Here is a 17,706-nt window from a genome sequence, read left to right on the forward strand (position 1 = left end):
AAACTCACAGAGATCTGCCTGCCTCTGCCTCCCAAGTGCTGGAATTAAAGGTGTGTACCACCACTGCCTGGCTATAAAACATTCTTAGTGTTAGCTATCCCTTCCCTATGACTTTTTTTATTCATTAGTTTGCTTGTTCAGCCTTTGTATAGCAAGTGTTATTTATCTGAATGTATATATTATAATTTTAATTTTTAAAATCTATTATCTATTTCTTTCAAGATTATTATCAGCTTCTTGTGTGGTTTTCACACCACTCATTTGAGAAATATATATATTAAACACAATTCAAGAGAAATTGATTGAGTTTATACAGTTGACTTTTCAAGCAATAATATCTTGTCCTAAATAACTGGCCAGTTTTTGTTACTAATGAATTCACGGTGTAAATAAATAGAGTGAAGCAAACTATAGAAATTCTTCAAAATGGTCTTTTAAAAGTGATTTACTAAAAGTGTATATAATTATATATCTACACCCATAGTTGGAGTTTTCTTCAGTTCTGTTTGGACCCACAGCAGCTCAGACCCAAGTAAATACACAGTGACTTATATTACTTATAAACTGTATGGTCATGGTAGGCTTCTTGCTATCTAGTTCTTATATCTTAAATTAACCCATTTCTATTAATCTATAAGTTTCCATGTGGCTTGTGGCTTACCACAGCTAGCAGCATCTCCTGACTCAGCCTTCCATTTCCAAGAATTCTCCTCTCTCCTTATCCTGCCTATACTACACTTCCTGTCTGGCTACTGGCCAATCAGTGTTTTATTTATCAATCATCAGAGCAACACCTTCACGGCATACAGAAGGACATCCCCAGCATATATCTCCAAAAATGTACCAAGGAGAAGAGTTGTAAAGAACTTAGATCTATACTTTACTTCTCTCACTTACAGTTGTTTTTCTACAGAGCAAGCACTAAATTATTGTAGGTATTTAAGTACTTTATTATTTCATAAAAAGATGGAGAGATGATAGTATTGATGTAAATGCTAGAAAATAGACACAATAGTATTAGAAACATGTATATAGAAGGAAACCGTGTGATTAAAATAGCCATCCACCAGAAAACTAAATCTGGAATTACTTTAGTGACCTGAAAAACGAAAGCACAGTTGTCCTTTGGCATCTGGAAGGGATTGGTTCCAAGACCCAAAAATCCATGAATGTGAAAGTTCCACTTATAAAATGCTACAGTGGTTGCATGTAACCTAATCCCATCCTCCTGTATACTTTCAGTCATCTCTTGATTTTTTTTTACAATATACAATATGATGCAATTGCTATGTAAATAGTTGTACTGTATTGCTTAGAGAAGGAGAACAAGAAAACTGTGCGAGTACACTCATAACATTTGCTTAAAAAATATATTCAATTTGTGAATGGTTGAATTGATGAACAAAGAATGTTCTATGGATACAGAAGGACTATGGTCTTGCATTTCCTGTAGTTGCAAAACCAAAGTATTTTATTTGGCATGTCATCTTTTTCTCTGTCTAACAACACCTGTTCAGAACTCAAAACTCTAATTGGGCTTCCCTGATGTCAGCCTTGATGCCCTTTCTGTGCATTTGCCAATGAAAATTTCACTAATTTAAATGTGCATTTCATTCAGACAATTCCTTGTAATTTAAAATTCAGTATCCAGCTCTTAAATATCTCTCACTTCCTTATGAATAGTGGCTCCTATTCTTTGTGAATATTTGAATTCTGTACTTATAGTGAAAGAATATGAAGCAGGCCGAGGATGTTAGTCATTTGGCTAGAAACCAGCAATTTTGGTAAGATTGTTCATAATTCATAATCATTTTCCAAAGGCATGAATTTATACCAGATTGCACTTAAAGAGGAGGAAATAAAGGGTATGCAGTTGTGAGAGGGTAGAGGTGGGGAGGATTTGGGAAGAATTAGAGGACAGGAATTTGTGATCAGAATGTGTTATATAATTTCTTTCAATAAAAAGAAACAAAAGAAAAGAAAACTCCAAAGTGTAAAACCCTAGTGACTTTTAACCAATAAACAAGAACAACAAAATAACTTTAAAAGAATAAAATGTATGTTAAATTTGTACTGGTTACAGTTTTGTAAAGTTTTTAAAAATCATGATCCAATTTATCTTTCTTTGAAAATATCAATTCAAGTGTAGAATGTATCATAATAATATCCATCTCCTACTTCCAACTTTCCAAGGGACTGTGAATTTTTAAAAACATGTTCTTTAACAATTTCATACACTTAAAAAGACATTTGATTCATTCAACCCATTTATTACTCTAGAGGTGATTGAACCTGGGCGAATGGAGCCAATAAATGAGGCATACTAAAGCCTCATGCAACATCCAGCTTTATTCAGAACATCAGGCAATCTGCACTGAGGGTCAAGAATGTTATTCGCATAAAGTTCTTATGGGTTCAAGCTATATATAATAACAAGGAAAATCTGCACATGATAAGAACATGTTTTTCCATAAAGGCATATAAACAAATAAAAATACCCAGTTGCAATGAACAATCTAAAGTAAACTCACTTCTATTTGCTGCACCTTGGAGGAGCACAAAAAGTACATTCCACAGTGAATTCAGTGTTTTTGAAGAAAGTGAGGTCACACAAGACTCTTGTCTTGTTTTCTTGGAGTATTCTCACAAGCACTTAGAATTCCCCTCAAATGATTCCATTCTTGAACTATGTTCCAACATCTTGCCCTTTTTTATGGTTTAATAGCAAGATATCCTGAATGGTTTTGATTTGAGATGCTGTAGATAAAGCTAATTGTCATTTCCTATAAGCAAGCAAATTATAATATTAGAACACTGAAAGCATTGGGTATAATACCCTGTCACCAATAACAGAGATCCAGTCTATGTCCAATACTATCAGTCACACTATTATATTGATCAGAAAAATTTAGAGAATAGCTTTGAAAGGGACCCATATTTATTAGAAATTCTTGTATCTTATAGTACATAAATGCATATTTGCCTTATATTAGGAATACAAATGCTAGGACATTCTATGCAAATAAGAAGTAATTTAAATCCCACTGAAAAATTAACCACAGTCCCATTTTCGGGGAAATAAATGAGACTATTATAGTCCCAAAGTCCAGTCATAAATACGGAGTCATTAGAAAAGACAGCAGGAGCTGGATCCATCCAATCTACAAGTTAAGTAAAAGGAGGATGAGGAAATTGACCAATACACATGCTCAGAGGCATTCACTGCAGATACACAGATGAAAGCAAAAAAAACAACCAAAAACTCTCTCCGGTAATATAGGGCTCTGTGCATTTCATATAATAACTTCTCCCTCAGTGCACAGGGCTTTAACTTGGTCCCAGGGGGTCAGAATTGACTTCTGATGATATGGCTGATATCTCCTTTTGCCCTTTAGTTGGAGATTTGCTATCTTTCTGTTGACTTACACTGTCTCCTTTCCTTCTGCCATTGTTCTTGATGGCCCTGAGCCAGAGAAGTCAAAGAGGAATCTCTAATGTTTCAGTGTATCAATCTGCAATGACAGGTGTATATCCCATTCCAATTTTCTCCTGGGGAAGTAAAAATAGGAAAGGTAAATGCATCAGTTTGCTTATTTTCTCTGCAATATAATCAGGGAGGCTAGAGTATGCATAAGTATGAGTAATAAACAAAGGATGTGTGTGGGTTTTAATCATATGTTGTAGTTCTTGTAGTAATGAAAGCATAACAGAATGTGAAGACAAAATTCGAGCAGTTTCTTTTACTGGAAATAACCCCAGAAAATAAGCAGAAGCTAAAACTGTATTTATGGGTTTATGAATTAATAACTATAAATGAATTAACTGTAAAAATAAATCAAAATAGACAGTTCTACCTGTTGTGTTGAGGAAAAGTATTAATATATTGATGAATGTCAGGACCGTGATCTCTCCTATACCCTTGGATAAGCCATCAATGAAATAAGTATCTACCTGTGGAATGGGATAAGGATGGACAAATTTTATTATCATGAATTCAGTTCATATGAGAAAATCTTATAGCCTGCCAGTTGGATTAATTATTTCCTATATTTCTATAGTAATCTGCAAATGAAATTTGCAAATCCATAGAGTTCTATAACACTCTTAAACACTGACTTTTAGTTAAGGGTAATATAATATACCAAGGATCAAAATCCACACAATTTCAAAAATTGTGCTTCCCTGACTTACTAACTGAGCAAGAAGAGTAAGGTAGGCGATTAGTATTTTGGGGTACTTATAGTGTAAATAAATCTATCTCATGGGTTTAATCTTCTTATGCTATAATACCTGTAGGAGACTATTTAGTTGGGGAAATATGTTTATAGGAAGTGGAGGATCCACATGATATACAGATGTCTCTTTTAGTCTGGATTCAAATAACTATAGTTCTGTTTTTGGCCTCTCAAGATAGTATGGAATGATTGTCCAACACCATCTTTCATTATGGAGTTTTAAATAGATTGGCTGGTGCATTGGGAGTACCAAGCACAGCTCATGAAGCTGGGGAGAACTTGCTAAATGAATTCTCTTTTCCTGCTATGCCTTAGCTTGCCTAGGTTATGAAGTTAGCTTTTTCATAGGCTCTTCTAAGTCCTCATCAAAAAGTGAAGAGAATTCAAGATTAGAGTGAATGTCAAATTCCTCACCCCATGCTTCAGGATCATCCACAGGAAATAGAGGATATGTACTTAAAGGGAGCTGAGGGAGTCATCATTGGCATAGATACTGGTGGTGATAATTTTACTTTTGATTTTTGCTTGAACGGGGAAAACTTTCTTGTTTTGGAAATTACTTCAACTATGTAAAGATGTGTTACATTTGTTTATGCTGTATTTGTTTTATTATGTAAAAATATATTGCATTTATTTCACCTTGCCTACCTAAGGCATCTGATTGGTCTAATTAAAGAGCTGAATGGCCAATAGCTAGGCAGAGAAAGGAGGGCTAGAGGGCACAGAGAATAAAGGAGAAATGTCACCTTGAGAGAACTAGAGTGAAGAGAAGGAAAAGAGAACTAGGGAGGAAAAGAGGGAGATGCCCAGCACTAGCTAGCCAAGCAGGTAGCCATGAGAAAAACAGACACAGAATAAGCAGGAAAAGTAGGACAAATAGAAAGATAAAAAGCCTTGAGGCAAAACATAGGTGAGGAGGAACAAATTAAAATAAGATCTAAGATACAGGTGAGTATTTATAACTAAGTCTCCTTGTCATGATTTGGAAGTTGGTTAGTGGTCAAAATGAAAATGCTGGTACACCTCTTTTTCTTCTTTTTCTAATTTTAAGGTTTGATAATCCAGTTTATATTCATTTAAGATATTAACTATCTCTTCCCCGTGATTAGAATCCTCCTTATCTTCCTTAAGCATTTTGATAACAGTCTAAAATAATGGGCAAGTGACCCAAAATTGAACTTTTCACCTTGTTTATATGACTCTTCAACATTCTTTCAGACCCTATCCCATACTTCTTCAATGAAATTTCTTTCCTCGAGAAATCAAGGATTATACTCTTAAACAACTTGCAAGCAATCTAATAGTTGTGATTTGCATGTATGTGCTCCTTCTTTCTTTAAAGAGTGATACACAAACTCAACATAAGGCAATGCCTTCCATGGATTCTGCCTCATTATTCTCACTCATTTCCTTCTGTGAGCGATACCACTCTCTTATAGCTGACTTTCAGTTCCTGATTCATGACACCACTTGTTTACTTGTCTAGAAGTTGTGGGACCAGAGAGAACAAAACCAATAAATGAGGCAGACTAAAGTCTCATGCAATATCTAACTTTATTCAGAACATTAGACAATCTACACCCTGAGGGTTAAGAAAGATCACCTGAGTAAAGTTTTCATGAGTTCAAGCTGTATATAACCATAAGGACAAGCCACACGTGGCATGAACATGTTGTTGTTGTTGTTGTTGTTTTTGGTAGAAGCATATAAACAAATAACAAAAGCCAGTTGTAATGAATAATTAAAGCAAACTCACTCCTATTTGCTGCACCTGGATGGGGCATGAGAGCACATGCACATTCAAAGAACAATTCTGTTTGTGAAGATACTGGCTCTTGTTCTGTTTCCTTGAGGCCGTCTCACAAGTACTCAGAATTCCCCTCATATGGCTCCAGTCTTGGACCAAGTACTGACACACCCCACATCTTATACTTTCTCACTGCCACACAACACCTCTTCCAACAAATAGCCTTTCCATTTGGCCTCCCCCGCCCCGTGTATGTTTGTGTTGACACATTAAGCATAACTAGTGCCTTCTGCATGTGAACAAGTGTGTAACAACCCACTGAAGCATGAACATCTTACATGGAAGAGTATGATTCCCCTTTACCTAGCAACCTTTAGTGGCTAATAGCTCTCTAGGAAGGAGCAGGGCCATGGAGCTCCTCTCCCATCCATAAAGGAATTTCACAGACCCACTCTTACATAGATTGTATTGCAATAATAATGTCTTATTAAAATAAATATTGATAGGAAAAATATGAGAAAGTTGGTAACCAGTGCAAAATTATATAAATATTATGAATTGAAAATTGTGTTAAATGTAACAAATACCAGCTTTTATCTGTGTCTTGGGGCATATATTATAATGGAAGGAATCTGTGGTTGATCTTGTTATTCTTTGCCTAGTATGTAAAGAAAAAGAGAAATGAGAGTGTTTGAAAGAAGGATGTCTTTTTTATCTAAAACGGGGCAGGTTTGTGGGTGTATTAGAAACTACTGGTGTTAATGTGGATTACAGTCCTCCATCCACTCCAAGTTTAGTACTCCATTAAAATGACAAACCCGCATTAAGACCTACTTTTCCTATGTGAAGTAGAATAAATGCCAGTGATTCTGGTTCAAGGTAATTCATTTCCAATGTAAAATGTGCATGTAGTTTAGATAGGCTACTGTTGATGTGAAAGCTACAGATCTCACTTCAAAGAGAATAAGAGATGTTTGTTCTGTATCCAAATTTGAGTGACCATGGCCCAGGAAACAGAAAGCTAGGTAGGTTATCTCCAAGTCTATGTTCCCACATGGAAGCAGTTTCATGAAGTATTATACTACCAGAACAAGGAAAGTCATAAATCAAGGCAATATTAAAATACAATGATAGGTATATCTGGTAAACATGTCACAGCAAGATTGGGTAATTTCCTTATAAGGCTCAAATGCTATATTGACCGTCTTAGCTTTGGGGTTGGTGGAAGCTAGTGTTCTGCTAATTTAACAGATTCTAAAAGTTTTTTTTATCTATTTTATCTATTAGTCACAGGATGTTAGTTCTAACACAGAGGTGGGCAATGGAAGAATATTTATGTGCCTAAAACTAGCACAATGTACGGTAATTAGGCTTACAACATTGGAACTTGTAACATTGGAACAACAAATCACATCATTGCAGTTCTAAACAATTGATCAATCTTAGCATATATAACTCCTTTCCAAAAATGCTCTTTCATAGTACATAGATTTATATTGGTAATGCATGGCACACACAAAACATACATATACAGATGAAAAATGTGGTTACATTGTTCTTCTTTTAACCTATTTTGACCTTGATAATAATATGCTCTTTCTTTAGAATAATTTATTTTTTCACATTATTTTTAGAAAGTATGGTAGTTTATAGCACCAAAATGTTTTGTAAGTTGAGTCAAGGGAAAATGGGTAGTTTGGGGAGTACTATTTGGAAACCAGTGCTTGTAAATAGTGTCTTGTTACTGATGTGAGATGGGAACTATTCTACTTCTATTAAAGAATTACTATCAAATAATTATTTGAAAGCACAATACCTTTGTGGCAGTGGTTGGTAGAACACTGATTGGCTATTCCAGGAGAGTGAAGTATGTGGTTTCTTATTAATATAGAGCAAATACTCTTAATGATAAGTAAAGTTTTGACCAAAACACCCAGCTCACACTTGTAGTTATTCTAATAATAACAAGACAACCAGTCTTTCAAGAGCAGGTGCTGAGTAATCATATATTTCAAGATACCCTGCTGTGCATGATCAGATTATCGTAACTTCAGTTCACAAGTTTCCACCCTTGTGGACTGAGTGGGAACATGTGGAAAGACATGTGTAGAGTGGAAACCAAAGCCAGAAAACATGTACACATACCAGTGCCAGGAGGCACCAGAAGAGGAGAGAAGAGACAAGAATGCTAGTTAATCAAAAGCAGCTCTAAGGCAGGTTGCCCAGGCCCTGACTGACACATGATATTGATTAATCGATACACCACCCCAGTGTTTAACAAATGTTCCATACAAAAATTCTTCTGTAATAGTGAACTTCACTTCCTTCAGTTTCAATTATCCCCATTTCTTTTGTTGTTTCTTTAAGAGCTAGACAGAAGTCAGTAACAAAACAATTTCTATTCATATACCTAAAAGGATGCTTGGTTTTTTTTCTTCCATGTTTCAGTTGTCCCCAGGCAATGGAAAAACAAATGTTATAAAAAATAATCTATTCCCTTGTCATAAAACCTGTTTAATTTAACTTCTTAATAAATGATAAGCTTTGGCATTATACTTAATGTTTATTCTTTGGAAATAAACTTCATTTCAACGGTGATACGGGAAGAGTTATTTGGTTTATCTTACATATACACTCACAAGTAGAGAGAGGGCATGTGTGTGGGAGAGAGACAGACAGACAGAGACAGAGAGAGAGGGAGGGAAAATATTTAGATCTGAAGTTCAAAACAGAAACCTATAAAATAAGGAGTTTCTCAGGTACATAAACATTAATATTAATACTATTAATATTATTGATGTTAAATCTGGTAATTATACTTCTCATTATTGCATTTTGCTTTTTTTAAAAAAATACACAATGTCTCTGAGTGTGTTCACAATATTACCATGATACAATTCAAGATTTTCAACTGTTTTAATGTTAGTATATTTCACAAGAACCTCTATTTATTTTCTCTGCATCAAAAGCTACATTTTTTTTCTGCCCCTGTGTACCATGCAGAAATTGATCTGCAATACATGTGGAGTCTCCAAGGATATATTTAAATTTAGTAATTTCATTGCTAACTGTGAAGTTAATCTGCACTGTATGAATTCTTTCCCCCAGGAAACTGAAGTAACAGTTCAAGCTAAACAACCGGATGTGGAAAGGCTTTTGTCTAAAGGGCAGCATTTGTATAAGGAAAAACCAAGCACTCTGCCAGTGAAGGTAATGAAGCAACCTCTAGCAATTTCTATTACCACATAATGGGTTATACTTTCCCTGTTGTACACTTGCCATTGACAAGGTCTATTTATAATCATTGGAATGACTTGTAAGGAAATACTTGCCATACTACAATTGCAGAGGTAAAGCTGTCTTTTTGGTCAACATGTCCTATTTATATAGTGTGATCTTAAGCCTATTAACAAGTCATTGCATTAAAGGACTCATTTCTGCCCTGGTATGGTACCATCAATACAGAAAGCAGTACCACCTTCAAGGTAGATTAAATTCTTTGGGCTTTATTGCTTGGCTTGCCAGCCTTGATACCCTTCATGTTGTTTGGCTTAATTTAAAGCAAGCCATTGCATCACACTGTCTGCATCAGCTATAAAGAATCACAATATGGTCTATGACCTTTCCTTTCTCTGTTGTTCTATCTTTTGAAAGAAAAAAAAACCAAAAGATGCATTCAGGCTTTAGTACTTTATTAGGTCTGGAATTTTTACTGAAGTGTCATGTAATTGCATTTTTCTTCAGTAAAAAGCTGGCCTGAGTGAAAGCTTTTTACTCCCTTTCTCCTGTGTGTATATTTTGAAGTCCAGGGTATATTTAATCACAGGATCTTACCTGAGAAGAGAAATAGAAAGCTAGGTCAGTTACATACAAACAAATACCTAATCAATGGTTCCCATTTGCAAATGAGAAGCCACTGATACATGATAGATAGATGGTAGGTAGAGTTTACCTTATTCTCTGTGTCTGGCCAGAACTGTAATGGCTTCCGCTGTGATAAAGGTTCCTGAGAGCCTGTAAATGGCGGCTATTTATTGATCAGTTTTGGTTTCTCAGCTAATGTTTCTGGCTAAGATTTAGGGAGCCTTACAATCACATTCAAAACCATTCTAAAACTGTGCAGGTCAATAACCTCATTATACAGAAGCAATTTGTCCTTGCAAATAGCATTACCAGAACTTAGACTCTGTCTATAAGCTCACTGCTTAGTTTTCTTGTACTTGAGCCAAGGTTTAGTTCTTTGGAATTGTTTGTTTTCCCTACAGCTTACATGGGAATTTTCATTAGATAAATTTAAAGTTGGATTTTGAACATAATGACAAAACACCAGTTGCAAAAAAGCACAGATTTCTCTGGTAATATTAAAATTCACTTATTCAAGAATAAAGGTATATCTACTCCAGAAGTTCAGGAAAATAATTTACATAGTTTCAAGTTTGGTATGATCCTTTTAAAAAATAAAATAAGCATTTTGGGGGTTTGGACTGGATACTTAGATGCAGCATTGATAGCTGCAATTTCAAAAAGATATACAGGTTATTTAGCAAAGTGGTAATGTCTCCATGGTGGTTACTACAGAGACCCTCATTCCAGTGAGCCAAGACATAAAGAAATGGACTAGTGGATAAACATGGGAGTCGCTGCAGGTATGTTATACAGGGAAGTGAACCACTCAAAGAGATAAGAATAAAAACACAATGCAGATTGACTTTGTCAGCCTGGGTCAGATTTCCAGGAGTCTAATACCAGGTGGTTCCTTGTCAATAATTTATTTTTATTTTTTATTAAGGGATTTTTCTATTAATTTTACATACCAACTACAGAATCCCCTGTCCTCCCTCCTCCCTCCTCCCATCTCCAACCTCTTCCCAACCCACCCACCATTCCCACCCCAACTTCCCCAATGCAAGTGGGAATAGGACCAATCCCTAGTCCATGAGCCGGCTTTTTGGAGCCTGGGGCCTATGGTGGGACACTTTGCACAGCCTTGGTGCCGGGAGGAAGAGCTTGGACCTGCCTCAACTGAGTGTACCAGGCTCTGCTGACTCTCCCTATGGGAGACATTCTCAACAAATTTACAGTTTGGGAAAAGTTTCCCAGACAACAGTCAATCCAATTCCAGGTACACAAGAAAGCTTAAAGTGTGACTACATAGAAACTCTTTTACAAATTATATGTGACCATGGGGGTGGGTTCTATAGCTAAAAGACCTAGACTATAGTGTGGTCTCTGATCAATAACATAGAGGTCAGCAGACCATAAAGTACTTGTGACATGTACCCTAAAGATGGATAATGTTTTATGGAGGGAAGGGTCTGAGATAGCCATCTGGGGAATTAGGGTGAGGTCTGCCTCTATAGCAAAATGATCACCATGTAGTAAACAACCTCCACTCTCACCTTTCTGGATGGAATGCAGGTATTTGATTTGTACCCCCTCCATTGAGGGATACCCCTGCATGATTAACATTTCTGGTTCTCTTAGTGCTTCTCTGTGGGCATGAGGACCTCTGTGCCTCCAACAGATAAGTCCATTCTATCTATTCACCCTGGATGCTCAAAAACTTAATGCCATATGGGTATGACAATGAGTTGAGGTTTAACACCCTTTCTTGTAAATCTCAAATGTGCATTTAATTTTTCTTTTCTTTCTGCTCTTGCATAATACACAGAAAAATCCTTTCTTCCGATGTAGACAATTTTGCTTTTCTCATATATAAAATAATCAAACCAGTGATGCTTAACTTAATCTCACTTCCACCTATATACTCAATCCCAAGGTTGAATGAAATGAGAACCGGGCTCTATGGCTGGCTCTTATCCAGTTCTGCTGTTTCCTTGGTGACGTCAATGGAGGACTGAAGCAAAAGAAAGAGCAAAGCCATACAGCGTATCTTTTCCCTTCACTTTTCTTAAAGCCATCTTGTTAGTCAATATTATTTTTTTCTTCCCACTTTCCCTGCTTCCCCATTTCCTGTTGGCTCATTTAGGAGAGGTAGAAATTGAGTAAAAACATGTCTACAGTTCCCTAATTTGTAGAGAAAGCAGAATATCAAGTTAATAGGGATAAGGGGAATAACTGATTTGGAGGTGTTAGATGTACAGAAATGGCTGACTCAACATTTATTTTGTTTTGCCATACTAGGCATGGAATACTCAGGGCACTGTACATGTTAGGCAACTTTCTACTTAAGAGACACACCTTCTTATGTGGGTCATCACCTGGAAAACACTCAAAAAATAGCTGCAGTTTTGTATTATTCTGAAGCACTAAAATACTGACAAAAGTACTCTCATAGTTCAGAACATGACATCTAACAGTCAAGTTAGTAAGCTGTGAGGACTACTTGGATCTCTACGTATGTTGAATGCTTCTTCTTTAAAGGTTACTGATAGTTTTTCTGAAGGGTGATCCATCACTCTATGGGAAAAAAGCCATTTTAAACACTGGGCCCATATGCAGTATATTTTAAACTATGAAATTGCTCTATATTCTCCTTAATTTTGAACCTTCCTATGCATTCATTGGAAAGAAATCTGGTCTTCCCAGTCTGGAATACATTTTGATAAGGCAAATTTGTTTTGGATTACCTTTGAAAGGAATTTATTTGGAAATAAAAAATATTGGGCAGAGTGATATTCTTAAAAAAAATGAGGGGGCTGGAGAAATGCTTACTGTTCTTCCAGAAGACTTTAGCTTACTTCCTAGGATCCATACTGAATGATTCACAACTGCCTGTGACACCATCTTTAGGCTATCTGATACCCTTTTCTGGACTGCATGGGCAGCCCCAAATATATACACATACACATGCACAAATGGATATATGCATATTTAGTTTCAAAAATAAATATCTATTTTAAAAGAAAAGCAATATTCCTCAAGAATATTTACATAATATTTAGTTGTTTATGTAGATAGTCTGTCTACCATTTGCAGACTTTATCATTAAAGAAACATTGGAGAATGTCCATTTCTTAGGTGTCTTTTGGTACCTCCACCTTTTGTTTCCAAAACATTGTCTGGCTTAATGGCTACCTTCCTTTCCCAAACTAAGTTGAGACTGAAACTTACTTAGTCTCCTCCCTGTTTTCTTCAATTTGTCAACTTTACTAGGATTTCTTTTGGATTTTCAGAAATGCAGAGAGATGGATCAGAGGTTAAGATCACTTGCTGCTCTGCTGGAGGACCATAATATGGTTCCCAGCCACCACTTCAGGCTTGCAATCACCTCTAACATTAGTTCTAGGAAAGTCTGATAACTCCTTTTGGCCTCTGTTGGTATCTGCAAAGACATAATACAGAAACACACACACACACACACACACACACACACACACACACACACACACACCACTTATACAAATAAATGAATGTGAAATAAAATAATTCTTAAAAGAGTTAAAATAAATGCTAATCATAATATTGAGCATGAGAATTAAATTACATTGAAGGAAACAATTGCAGTAGTCTTTTGAGAAAAATTGTAAACAAGGTTTTGACAATCATATGGATATTTTCAAGTGATGTGATATTTCAATATGTGCTGTCATTCATTCTACAAAATAACACTAATTTACAATTTTTGATTCTTCCACATTTTTCAAACAGATTTTTATTCAAATTCTTCATATGACAGCTGGGAATATGGACTATTTGCATAGTATTTATTAAGGTCTTGATATGCTCTTTGAGTGCATACAACTGATCATGCAAATATATGCCTGCAATCCAAGCACTTGGAATGTAAAGCAGGTAGATCAGAAGTTCAAGGCTAGCCCCAAATATTTCATGCGTTCCCAGGCAAGCCTTGACTACATGAGACTTTGTATGAAAAAAATTAATTAAATCAAAAGTAAAAAAAAATCAAATAAAACTGTTGTAAAATAATCTTTTTATACAATGTGAAGAAATGTCACTAGAACTGGATTAATAAAAACCTAAACAGCCAACAGCTAGGCAGGATTTTCATGGCAGAGAAAACCCTGGGAAGAAGAAGGCAGAATTGCCAGCCAGGCATAGAGAAAGAAGAAAATCAGCATGGACAGTAAAGAATAAAGTTAATAAAGCCATGAGGCAGAAAGTAAATTAATAGAAATGGGTTAATTTATCAGAGCTAGTTAGAAACAAGCCTAAGCTATTGACCAAGCTTTCATAATTAATAATAAGTCACCATATTGTGACTTGGGATCTGGTTAGTGGGACAGAGAAAGATTCACTACAAATGGTGTACAATCTGGGGCCATGTATTTTCATATAAGACCTAAGAAAGCTTAAAAATTTTCCAAACACACAAAATTGGAGTCAAATGTGGCTTCCTAATCCTACAGTCACTCATGTTGTATAGAGACACTAGTCTCCCAAACAACACCTGCCAGCATGCCATGAGATAACTTGTGTGGTGGTTTAAGATTTTGCTCATGCAGGCAGAAAAGTTTACAGATACACAGTAAAGCAGGTTCAGATGGGGAAAAAAAAAACCCTCTAAATATGTTACAGTGTGCTTAACAATATATGTAGGCTTAAAAAAGGAAAAAAAATATATAGACAGTCAAAAATAAATAAATAAATAGTTTGAAAATAATAAAGTAAAGTCTTCAAAGAAAGAGTAAAGTAATAACAAAATAAAAGGATAGGCCACATAGAGATTGAAAATACATAGAGAGTCTGGATCTTGTATGTTATTGTATTGTATTTGAATGTCTTGATTGCTGATGAACAAAAGATATCTGTTGAGAGATATTGGATTATGAAAACTGCTAAAGTAAACCAACCTATATGTTTTGAAATGTCTTAACTTCAAAATAGAAGTCAAAAAATGTTACATTGCAGGAGAGGTTATGCTTTTTTTTCATGGAATACAAAAGACTGTGGATTCATTCAAGGTGACAGGGGATCTGGTTTGGTCAGGGAAGACCCCTTTTAAAATATTGGGTACAGAGTTAAAGAAATAAACCTAGAAAAACTGCAAGACAGGTGACATATATTTTATCTGCTCAAACATAAAACAAAAGAATCCTCTTTTGCTGGCTTGTGTACAATACACAGTCTATACTTGTATTAATGCAGACATGTATGTTACCTTTGAAAGTTTATTTGTTTTTAAAGAAAAAGGACCAAATACCAATGAAAATGGGTGGCCTAGGTGATCCAGCCTCTCAGAATGCCTCTGTTTCACTTTCCTCAGACTTCTGCATCAAGAGCAGTATCAAGGCTGCTAAATAAGATGATCCAGCCTCACAGACTATTCTAGCCAGGACTTGACCATTATCCCAATTTTTTCTGGGTCCCCCAAAGATGCAAGCACCCTCAAACAATAGGAAGCAGTCTAGAAAACACAACAACCACATTCCCAAGAGGTGGGATGGTTGGTTTTTGGTCATTCAGTGGGTGATGGATGTTTGTCATTGATAAAGGTGTTGGTTACAAATTGGAATTGTTCATAATGAGGAAAAAAGCTGAACAAAGGGAGAATAGATTCAGTGTTTTAGTGATCTAGTTTTGGGGAAAAGAGTGGTATAGAAATAACAGGATAAAAGGGTAGATAATTGAATCTACTTTTAAACTATAAAAGCAACTTTTAGTCATGTTCGGTATATTGCCAACTTCAAACAGAGATATATATGGTCTTAAAACACATCAAAGACACACAGAATATGGCCTTTAAAATGTTTTGTTAACATAGGGATTTTCATTACAATGAATGGACATTGAAAAAGATCCATATGAAATTTGCTTTCAATGTGACAAAACAAAATGTCAGCAAGAAACTGCTTTTGTCTTGACTGCTAACAGAATACTATGTAAACTGGACTGGCAAGACACAAAGAGAAATGACTGTTGAACTTTGCTAAGATAAGGAGGAATTATCCTTCAAAATTCCTCCTTCACAAAAAATTTGTGAGACATTCTATAGGACACACAGCAAAGTGACTGCTAAACTTTGCCAAGACTTATGGGACAGTCCTTTAACTTTCCTGCTTCATTAAAAAAAAAGTCTGTCAGATATGCTAGGCATGTAGGCTAAAGATGGAATCCCCATCTTTACAGATGAACCTTGGGTAACTGTCCAGGCATCCAGATGTCTGTCGTTTCTATAGGCTTGAAAGTGTCTTTCTCTGAACTTCCTGTTTACTCAGGTAATATATCCTTCTGGCTTCCTTGATGGAGTTGAAGACTAGGTAGTTATAGTTTCAGAATTTCTTGGTTATAATAGAAGATTGTTTATGTACAAAGCTTTGAACTCATCAAGATAGAATAAGTAATGGAGTATTTTCCCCAAAATATGCCAAATACAAGTGGATTGGACATTGCAAATGTAATTTGTACCTGACAATTGTTCTTATTGTATGTAGTTTTACCATGCCTTAGTTAAAAACCTTTCCTTTTTATTTAGACAAAACAGGGGAAATACTGCAGAATAATCTTTTGGTATACTGTGAAGAAGCATCCCTATGATTGGTCTAATAAAAACCTAAAGGGATAATAGCTAGGCAGGATTTTGGTGGGGGAAGCACAGAGAAAAACCTGGGAAGAAGAAGACAGAGTCACCAGCCAGACACAGAGGAAGCAGGGAAGCAGCATGGGCAGTACAGAGTTATGGTAATAAATCCATGAAGCAGAAATTAAATTAATAGAAATGTGGTAATTTAAGTTATAAGAGCTACTTAGAAACAAGCTTAAGCTATCAGCCAGTATTTTATAATTATTAATGTCTCCATTTTGTGATTTGGGAGCTTATGAGTGGGACAAATAAGGACTCCCTACATAAAACACTTTATATCAATATTATATAATCATATAGCTCACATATTAAAAGTTATTTATAGTATGGTACATTTGAATACCCTTATGATTAAGTTAAAGCCCCTGGGTGGTGAAATCAGTAACATATATGCTTTTCTATTAAAGAGAAAGTTAGAAGATCTGAGGTCTGAGTGGGAGACTGTAAACCATTTACTTCAGGAGCTGAGGACAAAGCAGCCTGTTCGTGTCCCTGGACTGACCACTATTGGAGCCTGTAAGTACATTGTGTCCCAGGTATTCACTTTTTGCTGAAAACCATGGCTATGAGATTATCTCTGACTGAAAAGGAAAACTGATTTCTGATTCTGCACAAAGGAGTAAACATTTATGCTATTTTTTAATGCAAAAGTCTTTGGGTGGGTTCCTTAGACATTGAGAGGTTTACAAGCTGTATTTTCAGAGGATCCAACTTCAAGGAAAAGAAGAGGGCAGGTGAGAAGACATAATGGCTTAAATAGATACTTTAGCTTGGGCCTTAAGAGCATTAAAGCTGGCTGGCTTTGTAAAGCCATACTAAATTGCCAGGAGATGACCTCTCCTTTGTGTTTCTGCTTCATTAGAAGCAGAGGATTCATGGGAGTAGATTTTAACTAAAATTGAAGGTAAATCTTAGTAGGGAAACTCAGCAAATCACCACATCCCTATCATCTAAGAACAAACATCAATGGGATGGTGTAATGACACTGGAGACTTGAAAATGATGTGTAAGCATTGTGGGGTTTGTTTGTCAACATAGTGAATAAATTATGTCAGTTTTATTTTCTTTTATGAGCCCTAATTTTTGGTTCTTTCTGCACAAATGCACAGTTGTCGATATACAATCCTTAATTGGTGTTTGTTCCCTAGATGTCATTGACATGTTCAATCCCAGAGTCTGTAATGCTTTGAAGATCTGTGTTCAAATGATAGTTTTATAAA

At 35.8% G+C, this 17,706-nt stretch overlaps 1 protein-coding gene across 4 annotated transcripts in view; it reads left to right on the forward strand.

The window, feature by feature from the left end:
* The window catches only part of Dmd (dystrophin), a 1,920,150-nt gene that overhangs the window by 1,234,142 nt on the left and 668,302 nt on the right, over positions 1–17,706 (forward strand). For all 4 annotated transcript variants that reach the window (XM_036174407.1, XM_036174408.1, XM_036174405.1 and 1 more), the window contains 2 exons: positions 9,091–9,192; positions 16,894–17,002. In XM_036174407.1, the coding sequence (XP_036030300.1) occupies positions 9,091–9,192; positions 16,894–17,002 (211 nt within the window). The remainder of the gene's footprint in view (positions 1–9,090; positions 9,193–16,893; positions 17,003–17,706) is intronic.

This window comes from Onychomys torridus, chromosome X (genome assembly GCF_903995425.1).
Source record: "Onychomys torridus chromosome X, mOncTor1.1, whole genome shotgun sequence".
NCBI classification, from domain to species: Eukaryota; Metazoa; Chordata; class Mammalia; order Rodentia; family Cricetidae; genus Onychomys; species Onychomys torridus.